This window comes from Trachypithecus francoisi, unplaced genomic scaffold, assembly GCF_009764315.1.
Source record: "Trachypithecus francoisi isolate TF-2019V2 unplaced genomic scaffold, Tfra_2.0 Lachesis_group1, whole genome shotgun sequence".
Taxonomy (NCBI): Eukaryota; Metazoa; Chordata; class Mammalia; order Primates; family Cercopithecidae; genus Trachypithecus; species Trachypithecus francoisi.
This window is the reverse complement of record NW_022681454.1, coordinates 104159647-104174413: the sequence shown is the minus strand read 5'-3', so window position 1 is coordinate 104174413 and position 14767 is coordinate 104159647. Positions and strand designations below refer to the sequence as shown.

Here is a 14767-nt window from a genome sequence, read left to right as displayed (position 1 = left end):
TGATTTTTGACAAAGGTGCCAAGGATACATGATGGGGAGAGGACAGTCTTCAATAAGTGGTGTTGGGAAAACTGGATATCTGCATGAAAAAGAATGAAGTTAGACCCTTATCGCACCTCATATAAAAAAAAAAAAAAAGTGAATTAAAGATTTACATGTAAGACCAGAAACTAAAACTGCTAGAGAAAAGTAGGGAAAAAGTTATATGACACTAGTTTAGGCAGTGATTTTTTTTTTTGGATATGACTTCAAAAGTACAGGCAACAAACATGAAAATAGACAGATGGGAGTACATCAAACTAAAAATCATCTGTACAGCAAAGGAAGCAATCAGCAGAGTGAAGAGACAACCTACAGAATGGGAGAATATATTTGTGAACCATACATCTGATAAGGGATTGATATCCAGAATAGGAAGCCAAACAACTCAATGGCAAGAAAACAATGCAATTAAAAAATGGGCAAAGGATCTGAATAGGCATTCCTAAAAAGAAGACAGACAAATAGCCAACAGGTATATTAAAAAAGGCTCAACTTCTCTAATCATCAGCTCAACTTCTCTAATCATCAGGGAAATGCAATTAAAACCACAATGAACTATCACCTCGCACCTGTTAGAATGACTATTATAAAAAAGACAAAAGTGGGCTGGGCGCGGTGGCTGAAGCCTGTAATCCCAGCACTTTGGGAGGCTGAGACGGGCGGATCACGAGGTCAGGAGATCGAGACCATCCTGGCTAACATGGTGAAACCCCGTCTCTACTATAAAATACAAAAAAAAAAAACTAGCCAGGCGAGGTGGCGGGCGCCTGTAATCCCAGCTACTCGGGAGGCTGAGGCAGGAGAATGGCGTGAACCCGGGAGGCAGAGCTTGCAGTGAGCTGAGATTCGGCCACTGCACTCCAGCCTGGGCAACAGAGCGAGACTCCGTCTCAAAAAAAAAAAAAAGACAAAAGTGTTGGTGAGGATGGGAGAAAAGAAAATCCTAGTATGCTGTTGCAGGAATATTAGTATAGCCATTATGGAAATCAATATGGAGGTTCCTCAAAAAATTATAAGTAGAACTACCATATGATCCAGCAATCCCACTACTAGGTATATAATGAAAGGATGTGAAATCAGTATGTGGAGCAGATATTTACATTCTCATGTTAATTGCAAATTGCAGCACTACTTGCCATAGTCAAGATATGAAATCAGCCTAAGTGCTCATCAGTTGATACATGGATAAAAAAAGTGGTATATTTACACAGTGGGATACTATTCAGTCTTGAAAATGATAAAAATCCTTTTCTTTGTCACCACATGGATGATAATGTTAAGTGAAATAAGCCAGGCACAGAAAGAGAAATACCATGTGATCTCACTTATATTTGGAATCTAAAAAAGTTGAACCTGTAGAAGTAGAGAGTGAATGGTGTTTATCAGGGACTGTGAGGTTTGGGGTGGAGTGGGGGTCGAGGAGGATGGTTGGAGGAGATGTTGATTAGAGGGTACAAAATTTTATTTAGATTCAAGGAATAAGTTCGAAAGATCTGTTGTACAACGTGGTAATGATAATAACAATGTGTTTCTGAAAATGCTGCTATGGACATGTATGTACAAGTTTTATGTGGTCATGTTTTCATTTCTTGTGAGTATAATGTAGGTGTGGGATTGTTTGGTCATATGATAACTCTGTATTGAGCATTTTGAGGGGCTACTGTTTTCTAAAATGACTGTACTGTTTTATATTCCCAACAACCAATGTATGAGGATTCCAATATTTCCATATCCTCACCAGTACTTGTTATTATCTGTCTTTATTACAGCTATCCTAGTGGGTGTGAAGTGATATCTTATTGTGGTTTTGGTTTGCATTTCTCTGGTGGCTAATGATGTTGAATATTATTTAAATAATGTGGCTTATTGACCATTTGTATATCTTCTTTGGAGGGAAGCCTGTTCAGATACTTTGAGGCCTATGTAATTTTATGCTTTTTTTTTTTAAGCAGCTTTGGGAGAACATGAAGTTATAACCAGTGCATTCTACTTTATTCATTTCAGAAGTAGCTATCTCATGATACCCATAGGCATCTCTTTCACACTTTCTTTAGGAGTCTACTCAAATGTCACCCTCTTAGCATTTCTTGATCGTCCTCTCTAAAGAGGCACTCTTTCCCCATCTCTGTTTCCTTTTTTACCCTATTTTATTTTTCTGCAGTGCCCTTACCACTCTTTGATGTTGTAATTAAGTTTTATTGGTTTATATTGTTCCCCAGTGGGATGTAGGCTAATTGAGGATAGTGGTCTTGTTTTACTCACTTGGCATACTAGTAGGACCTCAGTAGATACTGTCTGAATGGATGAATGAATAAATGAATGTGTGAAAAGACTAGGCTCTGGAGTCTGCCACTCACTAGTTTTGGAATCTCGAGCAAGTTATTTACCGTTTCTCAGATTTAAAATCTTTGTCTGTGAAACCTTAGTAGTAAGAGTACTTATGACCTTGGGTTGCTGTGAGGATTAAATCAGTTGGCATGTATAAAGCAGTAAACACCATGCCAGTACTCTAAGGAAAAAAAAAACTGTTTTATATTTTTCTTTGCTTTTGGCATGTTACATGGAGTTTTGTGTGTTTGCAAGGGATATGTGTTTGCCTTTTAAAGGACTCATGTAAACTAGAATTTTTTTTTTTCTTTTTTTTTCTAGGGAATGCAGAGAGCAACCAATGTCACCTACCAAGCCCATCATGTCAGCAGGAACAAGAGAGGTCAGGTGGTGGGGACCAGAGGTGGCTTTCGTGGTTGCACAGTTTGGCTAACAGGTATGGTCAAGAGAGATAAAGCAATTTACTTTAAAAATAGTGCTTATAAGTAACCTTTGACTAGGCATAGGCATATTTAAATTTCGAGCTCTGTTCTTGTATTTGGAGCATCATGACATATAACTGACATAGTTGCTTAATAACATTTCTTGTAATTTTTTTTGTTCTTTTATAGGATTGCTGTTAAATAAAGGTAAAAACCACAATGCACCTTAAAACTACTTTTTCATAGATACTACATCTCATTCTACACACTTCTGAGTGCAAATAAGATCGGATTCTGCTCTAAGAAGCTAACAGTGAAAACCGTATACGTCTTAGTTTATTTTATGCTGTTGTAACAGAATACCAGAGATTGGGTAATTTATATGAAAAGAAATTTATTTCTGATAGTTCTGGAGGCTGGGAAGTCCAAGATTGAGGGACTAGTATCTGGCGAGGGCCTTCTTGCTATGTCTATAATATGGCAGAAGGAGTCACATAGTGAGAAAGAACAAAAGATTGAACTCACAGCCTCAATCCCTTTTATAGATGGATTATTCCATTAATGACGGTGGAGCCCTCATGACTTAAACACCTCCATTAGACCACATCATTCAACACTGTTGCATTGAGGATTAAGTTTGCAACACATGAACTCTTAGAGACACATTCAAACCATAGCATGGTATAACCAGAAAAAATGAGTGGTAAGAATTTTCACAAAGTGAATTTCTATTCAGCTTTTGCTTTGGCCTTTGATTGTTTCTATTGTGTTAGTTTCCATAGAATCTGTCTTTTGGTCTAGTCATAACAGGCTAGTGAGTGACTGAATTGATACAGATTTTGAAGTAGCTTTAAAAATGATGGATGCTTTCACTTCTATGAATTATATTTAAAATTTTGATACATTTTGCCACATTGCCCACTAAAATTTTATCCCCATTTACTCTCCTACCAGCAGTATGGGAGGGTGTTTATTTCTCAGTGTCTTTGTCAACAGTGGTTGTTACCAGTTCTTAAAAATTTGTGCTGATTGGCAAAGAAGTTACTCTTTTTTTTTTTAATCATGTTTCATTTTTAGACAGGTCTGTTTGTTTTTGTATGAAAGCAGATACACTCTCCCATTCTTCCCATTTCTTCATTCTAAATTCCAGACCCTTGTTAAATTGTTACATTTTTATTGCCAAGGTTTATAGTACTTAATGGGTCAGTAGTTGGTAGCTCACCATCCGTTCTTTTACTATGACATGTTCACTCACGAGCTCTTTATTTAAATGGTCTTAATTGTCTGTATTTCCTTGTTAAATAGTTTTTGCAAGGTGGCCTTCCATTAGGTTCTGAACTCCTGGAGGTTTTATGTTTGAGAATGTCTGACTATCTTTCATGCCAACTTGGCTGGGTAAAATACATATTTGGTTCATACTTTCTTGGTCTTGGAATTTTAAAAACAGTACTCTGTTGTCTTCTGGCATTAAATGTTTTTGAAGAAGTGTGAGTCTAATAAGCTTTTTCTTTTTAGGAGCTTTCCTTTTTTCATCTGGATGACTAAGGAATTATTTATTTCCCTGTAAAAATACAGGGAAATAGAGGCTTTTGTCTTTCTCAATTAGGTCCTTATCTGCAGTTGATTTTTGTGTATAGTGTTAGGTACAGATTCATTTTCGGTTTTTTCCATGTGAATAATCACTTGTCCCAAGAACATAGATTGATGAGGGTATCTTTTTTCTCTGATCGGCAGTGTCTGCTCTGTTCTCAGGTCTCCACTTGCGTGTGGGCCTCTGCTCTGTCCCACTGATATATTTGTCTGTTCCTCTGTTAATGCCACATTTCTTAGTTACTATATTTTTATAAATCTGGAAAGACAGTGGAGTTAAGTCCTCTTACCTTGTTCTTTATCAGCAGTGTTGCCTTTTTTTTTTCATTGTGACTTCCTTTTTTTTCTTTTTCTGGCTCTTAGTGTTGTCTGAATCTTGTAATAGATTTAAGCAATTCCCCAGAACTCTGTTGTTATTTAGTTTGGGATTGCATTGTATCTAGGTTAATTTTGGGGGAAAATTGATCTTTAGAATATTGGGTACTCTTTTTCTTAAACATGGTATTTTCCATTTATTTCATCACTAATGATACTTATAAATAAAGCTTATCTGATTTTTTGGTACTTGCTCTATGGTCTAGTATGTAATAAGTTTTCAGTCATCACCTTGCCCTGACCCTATGCCTTCAATTGGGACAGGATGGCTAGAGTTGGCTGGAGTTGGTATTTCCCTTCCCCCAGGTCAGTTAGGTTCCAATAAAACCTCAGCAGTTTACGCTTTGGTTAAATAGTTTCTTCTGAGTTCAGTCCTTGTTAAAAAAAATCTGGTGCTCTGGTATATTTCAGAATGGAAGGACTTGGGGATTTTTCTTCAGTACTTACTGTGAGAACCTGATTGAGCTCCTGGAGGTGAAACTCACAATGTTGTGGGGACCTCCCTATAACTAGGTTCCTTTGAAATTTTTAACTCTCAGACTTGTCCACACTGAGCCTTAATTCATTCATCAATTACAGTTTAGGTTTTTCTGTGTGACCCTGGTTCCCACAGCACTTTTCCCCACAGTGAGTCTCTGCTCCAGTCAATCGTCACTCCCTGCATTTGCCTGTCTCCCCATTCATGGGGGCAGTGGTTTGCCCCTTGTCCTCCCCTCGCTTATGGATCCGAGAAGAGTTATTCTGTTCAGGTTTTTACTTGTTCGGATGTAATGGTGACTTTCAAGCTCATCCCATGTGGACCTGGAAAACTTGTAGTTTTCATAAACGTGTATTTGAAAAGAATATGTATTCCCCTGATGGGTGCAGTATTCTGTATAATAGATTAAACTTGTCAGTTGTAGTGTCAGATCTTCTGTAGCCTTCATATATATATGTTTTTTGATAATGATGTTGGACATGGAAGTCAAGATTTGTTTTTTTCTTGCAATTCAGATGCTTAACCTGGATCTGCCCAAGGTATTGAGTGATTTTTGTATACTATTTTCCTAGACATGGTTCACTTTTTATCAGATTTTATTTTAGAGAAATTTTGTTGTTTTGTGTTTCTACATTGGTTGGTATATTAACTTCCCAGGGCTGTCATAACAAATTAACCACAAAATGGGAGGGAGAAATTTATTCTCCCACAGTTCTGGAGGCTAGAAGTTTGAAATTAAGTTTGTGGTGAGGTTGGTTCCTCTGGTAAGTGCTGAGGGAGAATCTGTTCTGTTCCCCTCTTAGCTTCTGCTGGTGGCTGGCAGTCCTTGGTGTGTGGACGGATCACTCCAATCTCTGCTTTTGTCTTATAGCCTTGTAATAACACCAGCTGTTGGATTTAGGGTCCACCCTAATCTAGTATGACCTTCTCTTAATTTAACTTTGATTGTGTTTGTAAAGACTCTATTTTCAGATAAGGTCACCTTCTGAGGTTCTGGGTGTACATGAATATTTGGGGAACACTATTCAACCCAGTAGAACTGGTTTCTACTCTTCAGGTATACCAGTTATCCGTATCTTAGATTTGGATTGCTTATCTTGTATTATCAATTTCCTCTGACTGCTCTGTTGACTGTAATTATTAACTGAAACTGTTTATGTCAGTAATTCCATTTCAACAGTGCTTATTCTTTGCTTCAATTAAATATGCACTTAAAACATATAAATACACATGTATATATGAACAGACATGTTTATTATAAATGAGGTTGTTTTAGTTGTATGAAAGTTTAGAGTTTCAGATTTTTTTTCCCTGATACTTGGTGCTCAATTGGTGGTTAAAAACAATTCAGAAGAAATCAAGAACAGCTTCTTTCACCCCAGCCACCGTCCCTTTGTTCCACTTACTGTTAACTGTGTAACAATTTGCCTAAAACCCAGTGTTGTACAACAATCGGCATTTAACTTTGCTTACCATTTTGAAGGTAAGGGATTTAAGAGGGCTCAGATAGGCAGCTTTGCTTAGGTCTTGCTTGGTGGTTGTCGTGCTTGCCTGAGCCACAGCCATCTGAAGTTTCAGGTGGGCTGAATATCCAAGATGACTTACTCAGATGCTGCTGGTTGTCAGCTGGGAGATTAGCGGGCTGAGACTGGCTGGTACACCTGCTTGGGATCACGTTAGCATAGTGGTCTCGAGGGATTGAGTCACTGGCGTCTCCCAAATTAAGTGATCAAAGAAAAGCTGCATAGCATTTTCTGACCTAGCCTTAGTAGTCACACATCATTGTGTCACTGTTTCAGTACATTCTTTTGGCTACAGGTAAGCCCTAAAGCCAGCCCACATTTCAGGGCAGGGAATTAGTACCTCTTGATGTGACAGTAGTAAAGTCACATTGTAGACACATGTAGGATGGGATATTCAGTTGCAGCCATCTTTGGAAAATGCAGCTGGCTATAGTCATTAATATCGGTTTTTAATGTATAAAGTAACTGACACTATATCGATGCTCTCAAATTTTACTTTAAGGTCTGGGATGCATGTGTAGAACGTGCAGGTTTGTTACAAGCATGTGGCATGGTGGTTTGCTGCACCTATTAACCCATCATCTGGGTTTTAAGCCCTACATGCATTAGCTATGTATCCTGATGCTTTCCCTCCCCTTCCCTTCCCACCCCGCCGCCCTCCCGACGACAGGCCCCAGTGTATGTTGTTCCCCTCCCTGTGTCTATATGTTCAGCTCCCACTTATGAGGGAGAACATGCGATGTTTGGTTTTCTGTTCCTGTGCTAGTTTGCTGAGGATGATGGCTTCCAGCTCCATCCGTGTTCCTGCAAAGGACATGATCTCATTCCTTTTTATGGCTGGCATAGTATTCCATGGTGTATATGTACCACATTTTCTTTATCCAGTCTATCATTGATGGGCATTTGGGTTGGTTCCATGTTTTTGCTATTTGTAAATAGTGCTGCAATAAACATACATGTGCATGTATCTTTATAGTAAATGAGTTATATTCCTTTGGGTATATACCCAGTGATGGGATTGCTGGGTCAAATGGTATTTCTGGTACTAGGTCCTTGAGGAATCATCACACTGTCTTCCACAATGGTTGAACTAATTTACATTTCCTACCAACAGTGTAAAAGCGTTCCTGTTTCTCCACAGCCTCTCCAGCATCTGTTGTTTCTTGACTTTTTAGTAATAGTCGTTCTGACTGGCATGAGATGATATTTCATTGTGGTTTTGATTTGCATTTCTCTGTTGATCAGTGATGCTGAGCTATTTTTCATATATTTGTTGGCCACATAAATGTCTTCTTTTGAGAAGTGTCTGTTCATATCCTTTGCCCACTTTTTGATGGAGTTGTTTCTTATGTATTAAGTTCCTTATAGATTCTGGATGTTAGACCTTTGTCAGATTGGTAGATGGCAAAAATTTTCTCCACATACGCAAATCAGTAAATGCAATCCATCACATAAACAGAAGCAATGACAGAAACCACATGAATATCTCAATAGACACAGGAAGGGCCTTTGATAAAATTCAACATCTATGTTAAAAACTCTCAATAAACTAGGTATTGATGGAACATATCTCAAAATAATAAGAGCTATTTTTGACAAACCTATAGCCAGTATCTTACTCAATGGACAAAAGCCAGAAGCATTCCCTTTGAAAACCAGCAAAAGACAAGGATGCCCTTTCTCGTCACTTCTAGTCAACATAGTATTGGAAGTTCTGGCCGGGGCAATCAGGCAAGAAAAATGAATAAAGGGTATTCAGATAGGAAGAGAGGAAGTCAAATTGTCTCTGTTTGCAGATGACATGATTCTACATTTAGAAAGCCCCATAGTCTCAGTCCCAAAACTTCTGAATCTGATAAATAATTTCAGTGAAGTCTCAGGATACGAAATCAATGTGCAAAAATCACAAGCATTCTTATACACCAACAATAGACAAGCAGAGAGCCAAATCATGAATAAACTTCCATTCACAATTGCTACAAAGGGAATAAAATACCTAGGAATACAACTTGCAAGGGATGTGAAGGACAAGGAGAACTACAGACCACTGCTGAGGGAAATAATAGAGGACACAAACAAATGGAAAAACATTCCAACCTCATGGATAGGAAGAATCAGTATTGTGAAAATGGCCATACTGCCCAAAGTAATCTATGGATTCAATGCTATTCCCATCAGACTATCATTTGATATTCTTACAGAATTAGAAATAAACTACTTTAAATTTCATATGGAACCAAAAAAGAGCCCTCTCTATTTTTTTTTATTCCAGTTAGCCTTCTGTATTACCATGAATTCTTTCAAGAGCATTGGTACATTAGACTTTAGTATTTTATATCTTGCTTTAGAAGTATCTTGGTTATGACACTTGCCAAGTTGGCAAGTAATTGTGCATAAATGTACTCTTTCCTTCTCCTCCTTGTTTACTGAGTAAACACAGTTGGTATAGGAAGGTGAGTTGAGATGAGGGTGTTCTATTAAGATTAATTATATTATAAATTGGACTCTCAGATAGTTGTATCAAGGTGGTTTGTGAGTGCTGATAATCTGGGAAAATGGAGGTACCTTTGTAACATTTCTTACTTTTGTCCTTTATTTTTCTTCCCTCACCAGAAATAATTTGGGCATATGACTTTGTTTTAAAATTTGGCTTGCTGCTTTAGAAAAGTGGTAATGAGAGGACAAAGTGAATTCCCAACCATGTCTGCTAATAAAATTAGTTAAGCCTTTTTGAAGTTTATCAGTGATTTCTGATACCTTTGCTCATAGATATTTCATTAAACTCTTATTATGTTTAAACTGTAGGTATTTTCCTAGGTAAGAAGTAAATCTTAAAGAGAAATACTAGATAAGAACATTACTGAGAGATTGCTGTGCATAATGAATATATTTAGTCCTGTGATTAAAATTTTTTATATCTCTTGAGGCCAGGAGTTTGAGACCAGCTGGAGCAACATATTGAGAATTCTGTCTCTACGAATAATAAAATAAGTTGGATGTGGTGGCGTGTGCCTGTTGTCCCAGCTATTCAGAAAGCTGAGGCATGATCTCTTGAGTCCAGGAGTTTGAGGCTGCAGTGCGCTATGCAGCCTCTGCACTCCAGCCTGGGTGGCAGAGTGAGACCCTGTTTCTGGGGAAAAAAAAAAAAAAAAGTATTACTACGTAGTTATCCTTCTAACTTTACGCATGAAGTCTGTTTGGACTGTTTAATTGTAGGCTTGTCTGGAGCAGGAAAGACTACTGTGAGCATGGCTTTGGAGGAGTACCTGGTTTGCCATGGTATTCCATGCTACACTCTGGATGGTGACAATATTCGTCAAGGTCTCAATAAAAATCTTGGCTTTAGTCCTGAAGACAGAGAAGAGAATGTTCGACGCATCGCAGAAGTTGCTAAACTGTTTGCAGATGCTGGCTTAGTGTGCATCACAAGTTTCATATCACCTTATACTCAGGTATGTGGTTTTTGTGCCATTGCCTTTCTGATTACATTTACTAAAAATATGGTATCAGGCAAAGCACATACTTTAAACATTGATATGTGCTTTGAGGCTAACTCTGCTCCTCCCCAGCTACCATCTCTTTGTTCCTCAAACATAGGATTAAAATAACCTAAAATATTTCTATGCTGTGACTTTCTAAGTAAATCCGGTTTTGATAAAACCTGCTTTTAAAAAAGCCCTGAAGTATAACACAGTGGTTGAATTCAAGCCAATGACCAAATTATTTCAAGCTCGACTTTTCAACTTAATAAACCTGTAGTGAATGCTTGACAGATGTCATACTCCGGAGAAAATCTAAGTTTCTTAACATGTGCCCTACCATGGCTTCTTTGCTCAGAAATCGTTGTTCTTGGCTTGCATCATAGTTCCTCTTATTTTAGAGATTGCAGCAACAATAAACCATGTTTGTGTATTTCTCTGAAAAAATTATGTCATTTCTTATATCAGGATTTTTGTTTCCTGCCTGCCTGGAAAGCACTCTTCTCCCTCACATTGTCAGCTGACTTCTAGCCATACATTGAAACTTAGGTTAGGTACCTCAACACTTTATGTTATTTTCTTCAACTTTTATTTTAAGTTCAGGACTATATGTGCAGGTTTGTTAAATCGGTAAACGTGTGCTATAGTGGTTTGCTACGCAGATCATCCCATCACCTAAGTATTAAGCCCAGCATCCATTAGCTATTCTTCCTGATGTTCTCCATGCCCACCCACAACAGTCACCAGTGTGTGTTGTTCCCCCCATGTGTCCATGTGTTCTGATTATTCGGCTCCCACTTATAAGTGAGAACATATAGTGTTTGATTTTCTGTTTCTGTGTTGGTTTGCTGAGGATAATGGCTTCCACCTCCATCCATGTCCCTGCAAAGGACATGATATCATTCCTTTTTTAGCTACATAGTATTCCATGATATATATGTACCACATTTTCTTTATCCAGTCTATCATTGATGGGCATTTAGGTTGATTCCATGTCTTTGCTGTTGTGAATAGTGCTGCAGTGAACATACTCATGCATGTATCTTTGCAATAGAGTGATTTATATTCCTTTGGGTATATACCCAGTAATGGGATTGCTGCGTCAAGTGGTATTTCTGCCTCTAGGTCTTTGAGGATTCACCACACTGTCTTCCGCAATGGTTGAACTAGTTTACACTCCCATCTACAATGTAAAAGCATTCCTTTTTGTCCCCTAGCTCACCAAGATCTATTGTTTCTTGACTTTCTAATAACAGCCATTCTAACTAGTGTGAGATGGTATCTCATTGTGGTTTTGATTTGCATTTGTCTAATGATCAGTGATGTTGAGCTTTTTTTCATATTGGTTGGCTGCATGTATGTCTTCTTAAGAGAAGTGTCTGTTCATATATCCTTTGCCCACTTTTTAATGGTTTTTTTTCTTGTAAATTTGCTTAAGTTCCTTGTTGATCCCATTCTGTAGGTTGTCTGTTCACTGTGATGATAGTTTCTTTTTCTGTGCAGAAGCTCTTTAGTTTAATTAGATCCCATTTGTCAAATTTTGCTTTTATTGCAATTACTTTTGATGTTTTTGTCATGAAATATTTTGCCTATGCCTGTGTCCTGAATAGTATTGCCTAGATTTTCGTCTAGGGTTTTTATAGTTTTGGGTTTCATATTTAAGCCTTTAATCCATCTTGAGTTAATTTTTGCATATGGTGTAAGGAAAGGGTCCAGTTTCAATTTTCTGCATATGGCAAGCCAGTTCTCCTAGCACCATTTATTAAATAGGGAATCCTTTCCCACTGCTTGTTTTTGTCAGGTTTGTCAAAGATCAGATGGTTGTAGGTATGCATATGTTATTTTTAAAAACTCAGTTCATTGACTGGTGATACTGATAGTAGCTGTAGTGATAGTAATATTAACATTTATTGAACACTTTACTGTGTTCTGGTAACTGCTAGAGCACTTTTCTGTGAATTAACTAAAGTAATTCTTGTCTCCTAGTGGGGAGACAAGGAAACAAAGGTGTGCATTGCCCAAGGTCACACACTCTACTTGTAGAAGAGCAAAGGTTTGCACCCAGATAGTGCATCTCCTGAGCTTAGATGCTGTGCTGCCTCAAAACTCCACTGTCTCCTTGACAGCTGGGACCGCGTCTTACTCGCCTTTGTAATCTTGATGCCAAGCCTGGCTCTTGGACCATATTATATGATTAGTGTTTGTTGGACAATAGCGTACTCCCTTGGGAAGCCCTGATATCAGTGAATAAGCGAGTTAGTATAGAGGTGAGAGGCAGGGTCTTTGGAGTTGAAACTCCAAAGAAACAAAGGGGTTGAAATCTCAGCTCTGCCAGTTATTGCTGCTGTGGCCTTGGCCAGCACACTTAACCTCCCTCAGTTCAAGTAATGCCTGCAACATAGGGTTGCTCTGGAGATTAGGTAAGTCATGTATTTAAAGCCTTAGCACAGTGCCTGGCATGTAATAACTATTCAATAAATGTAATATATTAGCACAATTCTAGTACTGTATCATGAATTTTTATGGTTACTTGGACTTTTTTTTAAAAAAACAAGATTTGACCTGTAAGAATTATGGATAAGTGTTAGATTGAGTATTTACACAGGTTCACTTAATTGAACCATGGCAGGAGTCCTAAAACATTTTGTAAAAACCATTTCTTGAAACCCTTGGATCATTGCCAATATGTCAGTTTAAAGTGTTTAAATAATAGGAGCATAGTAAGAGTTATTTAGAGTTCCTGAATCCTTGGATATACACAGTTGTCATATGATATTGGCATTCTTATACCTTCTGGTGGGAATCTTGCAGCTCTCGGAAAAGGGGAGGTCTATAATACCCGTTATGGAGCGCTGTCAGCAGACACCTGGGTCTCTAAGAGTGTGTGCTGATCTGCTTTGTGGTCTCCTTGATTATATAGTGTGGAGCAAAATCTTTGTTGACCTTATCTATAAAGGCACTAATAATGAGGTTTGGACTATGTTTAGGGCATCTGAAAATCCATGAAAATATTTGGATTGAAACATGTAATACAGGACATGTGTATTTTTCTGTACAGTCATGATTATATTTGTTCATTCAAGAGATGTTTATTGGGTATTTCCATGTCAACCACTGAACTGGGCATATTGGTTCTAAAAATAAACCTGATAGTTCCTATTCTTAAGGAGTTGGCAGTCTGGTGGGAATGCAGAGATGTGAAGAGTTATAGTATCTTGAGGCAAGTGATGAAGTAGATATATATGAAAGGTGTTATGGAAGATTCACAGAGGAGCTGCTGCTTGAAATGAGTCATGAAGGATGAATCAGAGTATACTAGTTAGACCAGAGGGAGAAAACTATTTCAGACAGAGGAGACAGCACAGTATGCTCAATGGAATGTGAGACAGTTTTTTTTTTTGGGGAAACTGTAGGTAAGTTGCTGTGACTGCTATGAAAGATGATTGTGAGGGGAGATGGAGCTGATCGATTTGCAGAGGCTAGGTGGTGACTTCTGGACTGTTCAGAAAGAATTTTGCCCCAAAAGGAGTTAATAGTTTGAGATTATAACAGAGATTGGTGTCATTGGGTTTGCATTTGAGTGAGGTCATCCTTGAAGCCTGGAATGAGAATGGTCTGGAGGTAAGAGACTAACCAGGAGGCTTGTGGTAGCACCAGCTCCTTCAGGGAAGAGGGTGTGAACTTGAGCAGCAGCAATGGGACTAGTAACGATGGGGTCATATTTGAGGGCTCTTGAGGCTTGAGTAGCATCAACAAAACCTGGTTCCTGCTTGATTGCTGATTGTTGGTGGGGGGGATGCAGAATGAAGTATGGTGCTTTCTGAATAAAGGTTGGTATGATTGAGTTATGAAGTACAGGATAGGAGAGGAGGACATGCGTATTTCATTTTTGGTGGATTATGTTTGAAGTGCTAGTGGAGTGTCTTAAGTGGAGATTACCACTGGGCCATCTAGGAAATTGGTTTTAGAGTTTAGGAAAGTTGTGTAGGATTGAGATCTAGATTTAGGAATCATTAACTTTATTAGTTGAAACCTAGATGAGGACGATTAGATACAGAAGAGTATATAATAAGATGAGAGCCATGGATAGAAACTCGGTGACACTTTCCTTTAAAAGAATAGTTAGAATAGTAAGATCATAGCTTAATTGATGTTCCAGACACATTGTAAAGCTAATGAGATGATTTTAATATACTGGAATAAGATCTATGATCATATATAGTGAGTATTCTGAGAGCCCCGAGAAAGCAAGGGGCCTCATCAGCCTGAGCATGCAGGGAAGGCTTCCTGGCGGAGGTCACCATGGAGATGTGCTGTGAGGAAGCACATTGGTTTATCCAGAAGAGAGGGGTTGAGTATTTGCTGGTAGGGGTGGGGTTGTGGCGTGGGGAGGCCTAAGGTAGAAACAACCTGACCAAGCAAGTATTATTAATAGATCATCAAGTGCAAGACTGAGAATGGTGGTGCCAGGTATAGGGCTGATGCCTCACATTAAGAAACTTGGATTTTACCCCATTGGTGGCAGGGAGT

General features: G+C 38.4%; 1 protein-coding gene across 1 annotated transcript in view; it reads left to right on the top strand.

Annotated features, from left to right (window-relative positions):
• PAPSS1 (3'-phosphoadenosine 5'-phosphosulfate synthase 1) overlaps window positions 1-14767 on the top strand; it is a 103969-nt gene that overhangs the window by 16719 nt on the left and 72483 nt on the right. Inside the window, exons 2-3 of the mRNA XM_033214941.1 lie at window positions 2692-2806; window positions 9975-10210. Coding sequence (XP_033070832.1) covers window positions 2692-2806; window positions 9975-10210 — 351 coding nt within the window. The remainder of the gene's footprint in view (window positions 1-2691; window positions 2807-9974; window positions 10211-14767) is intronic.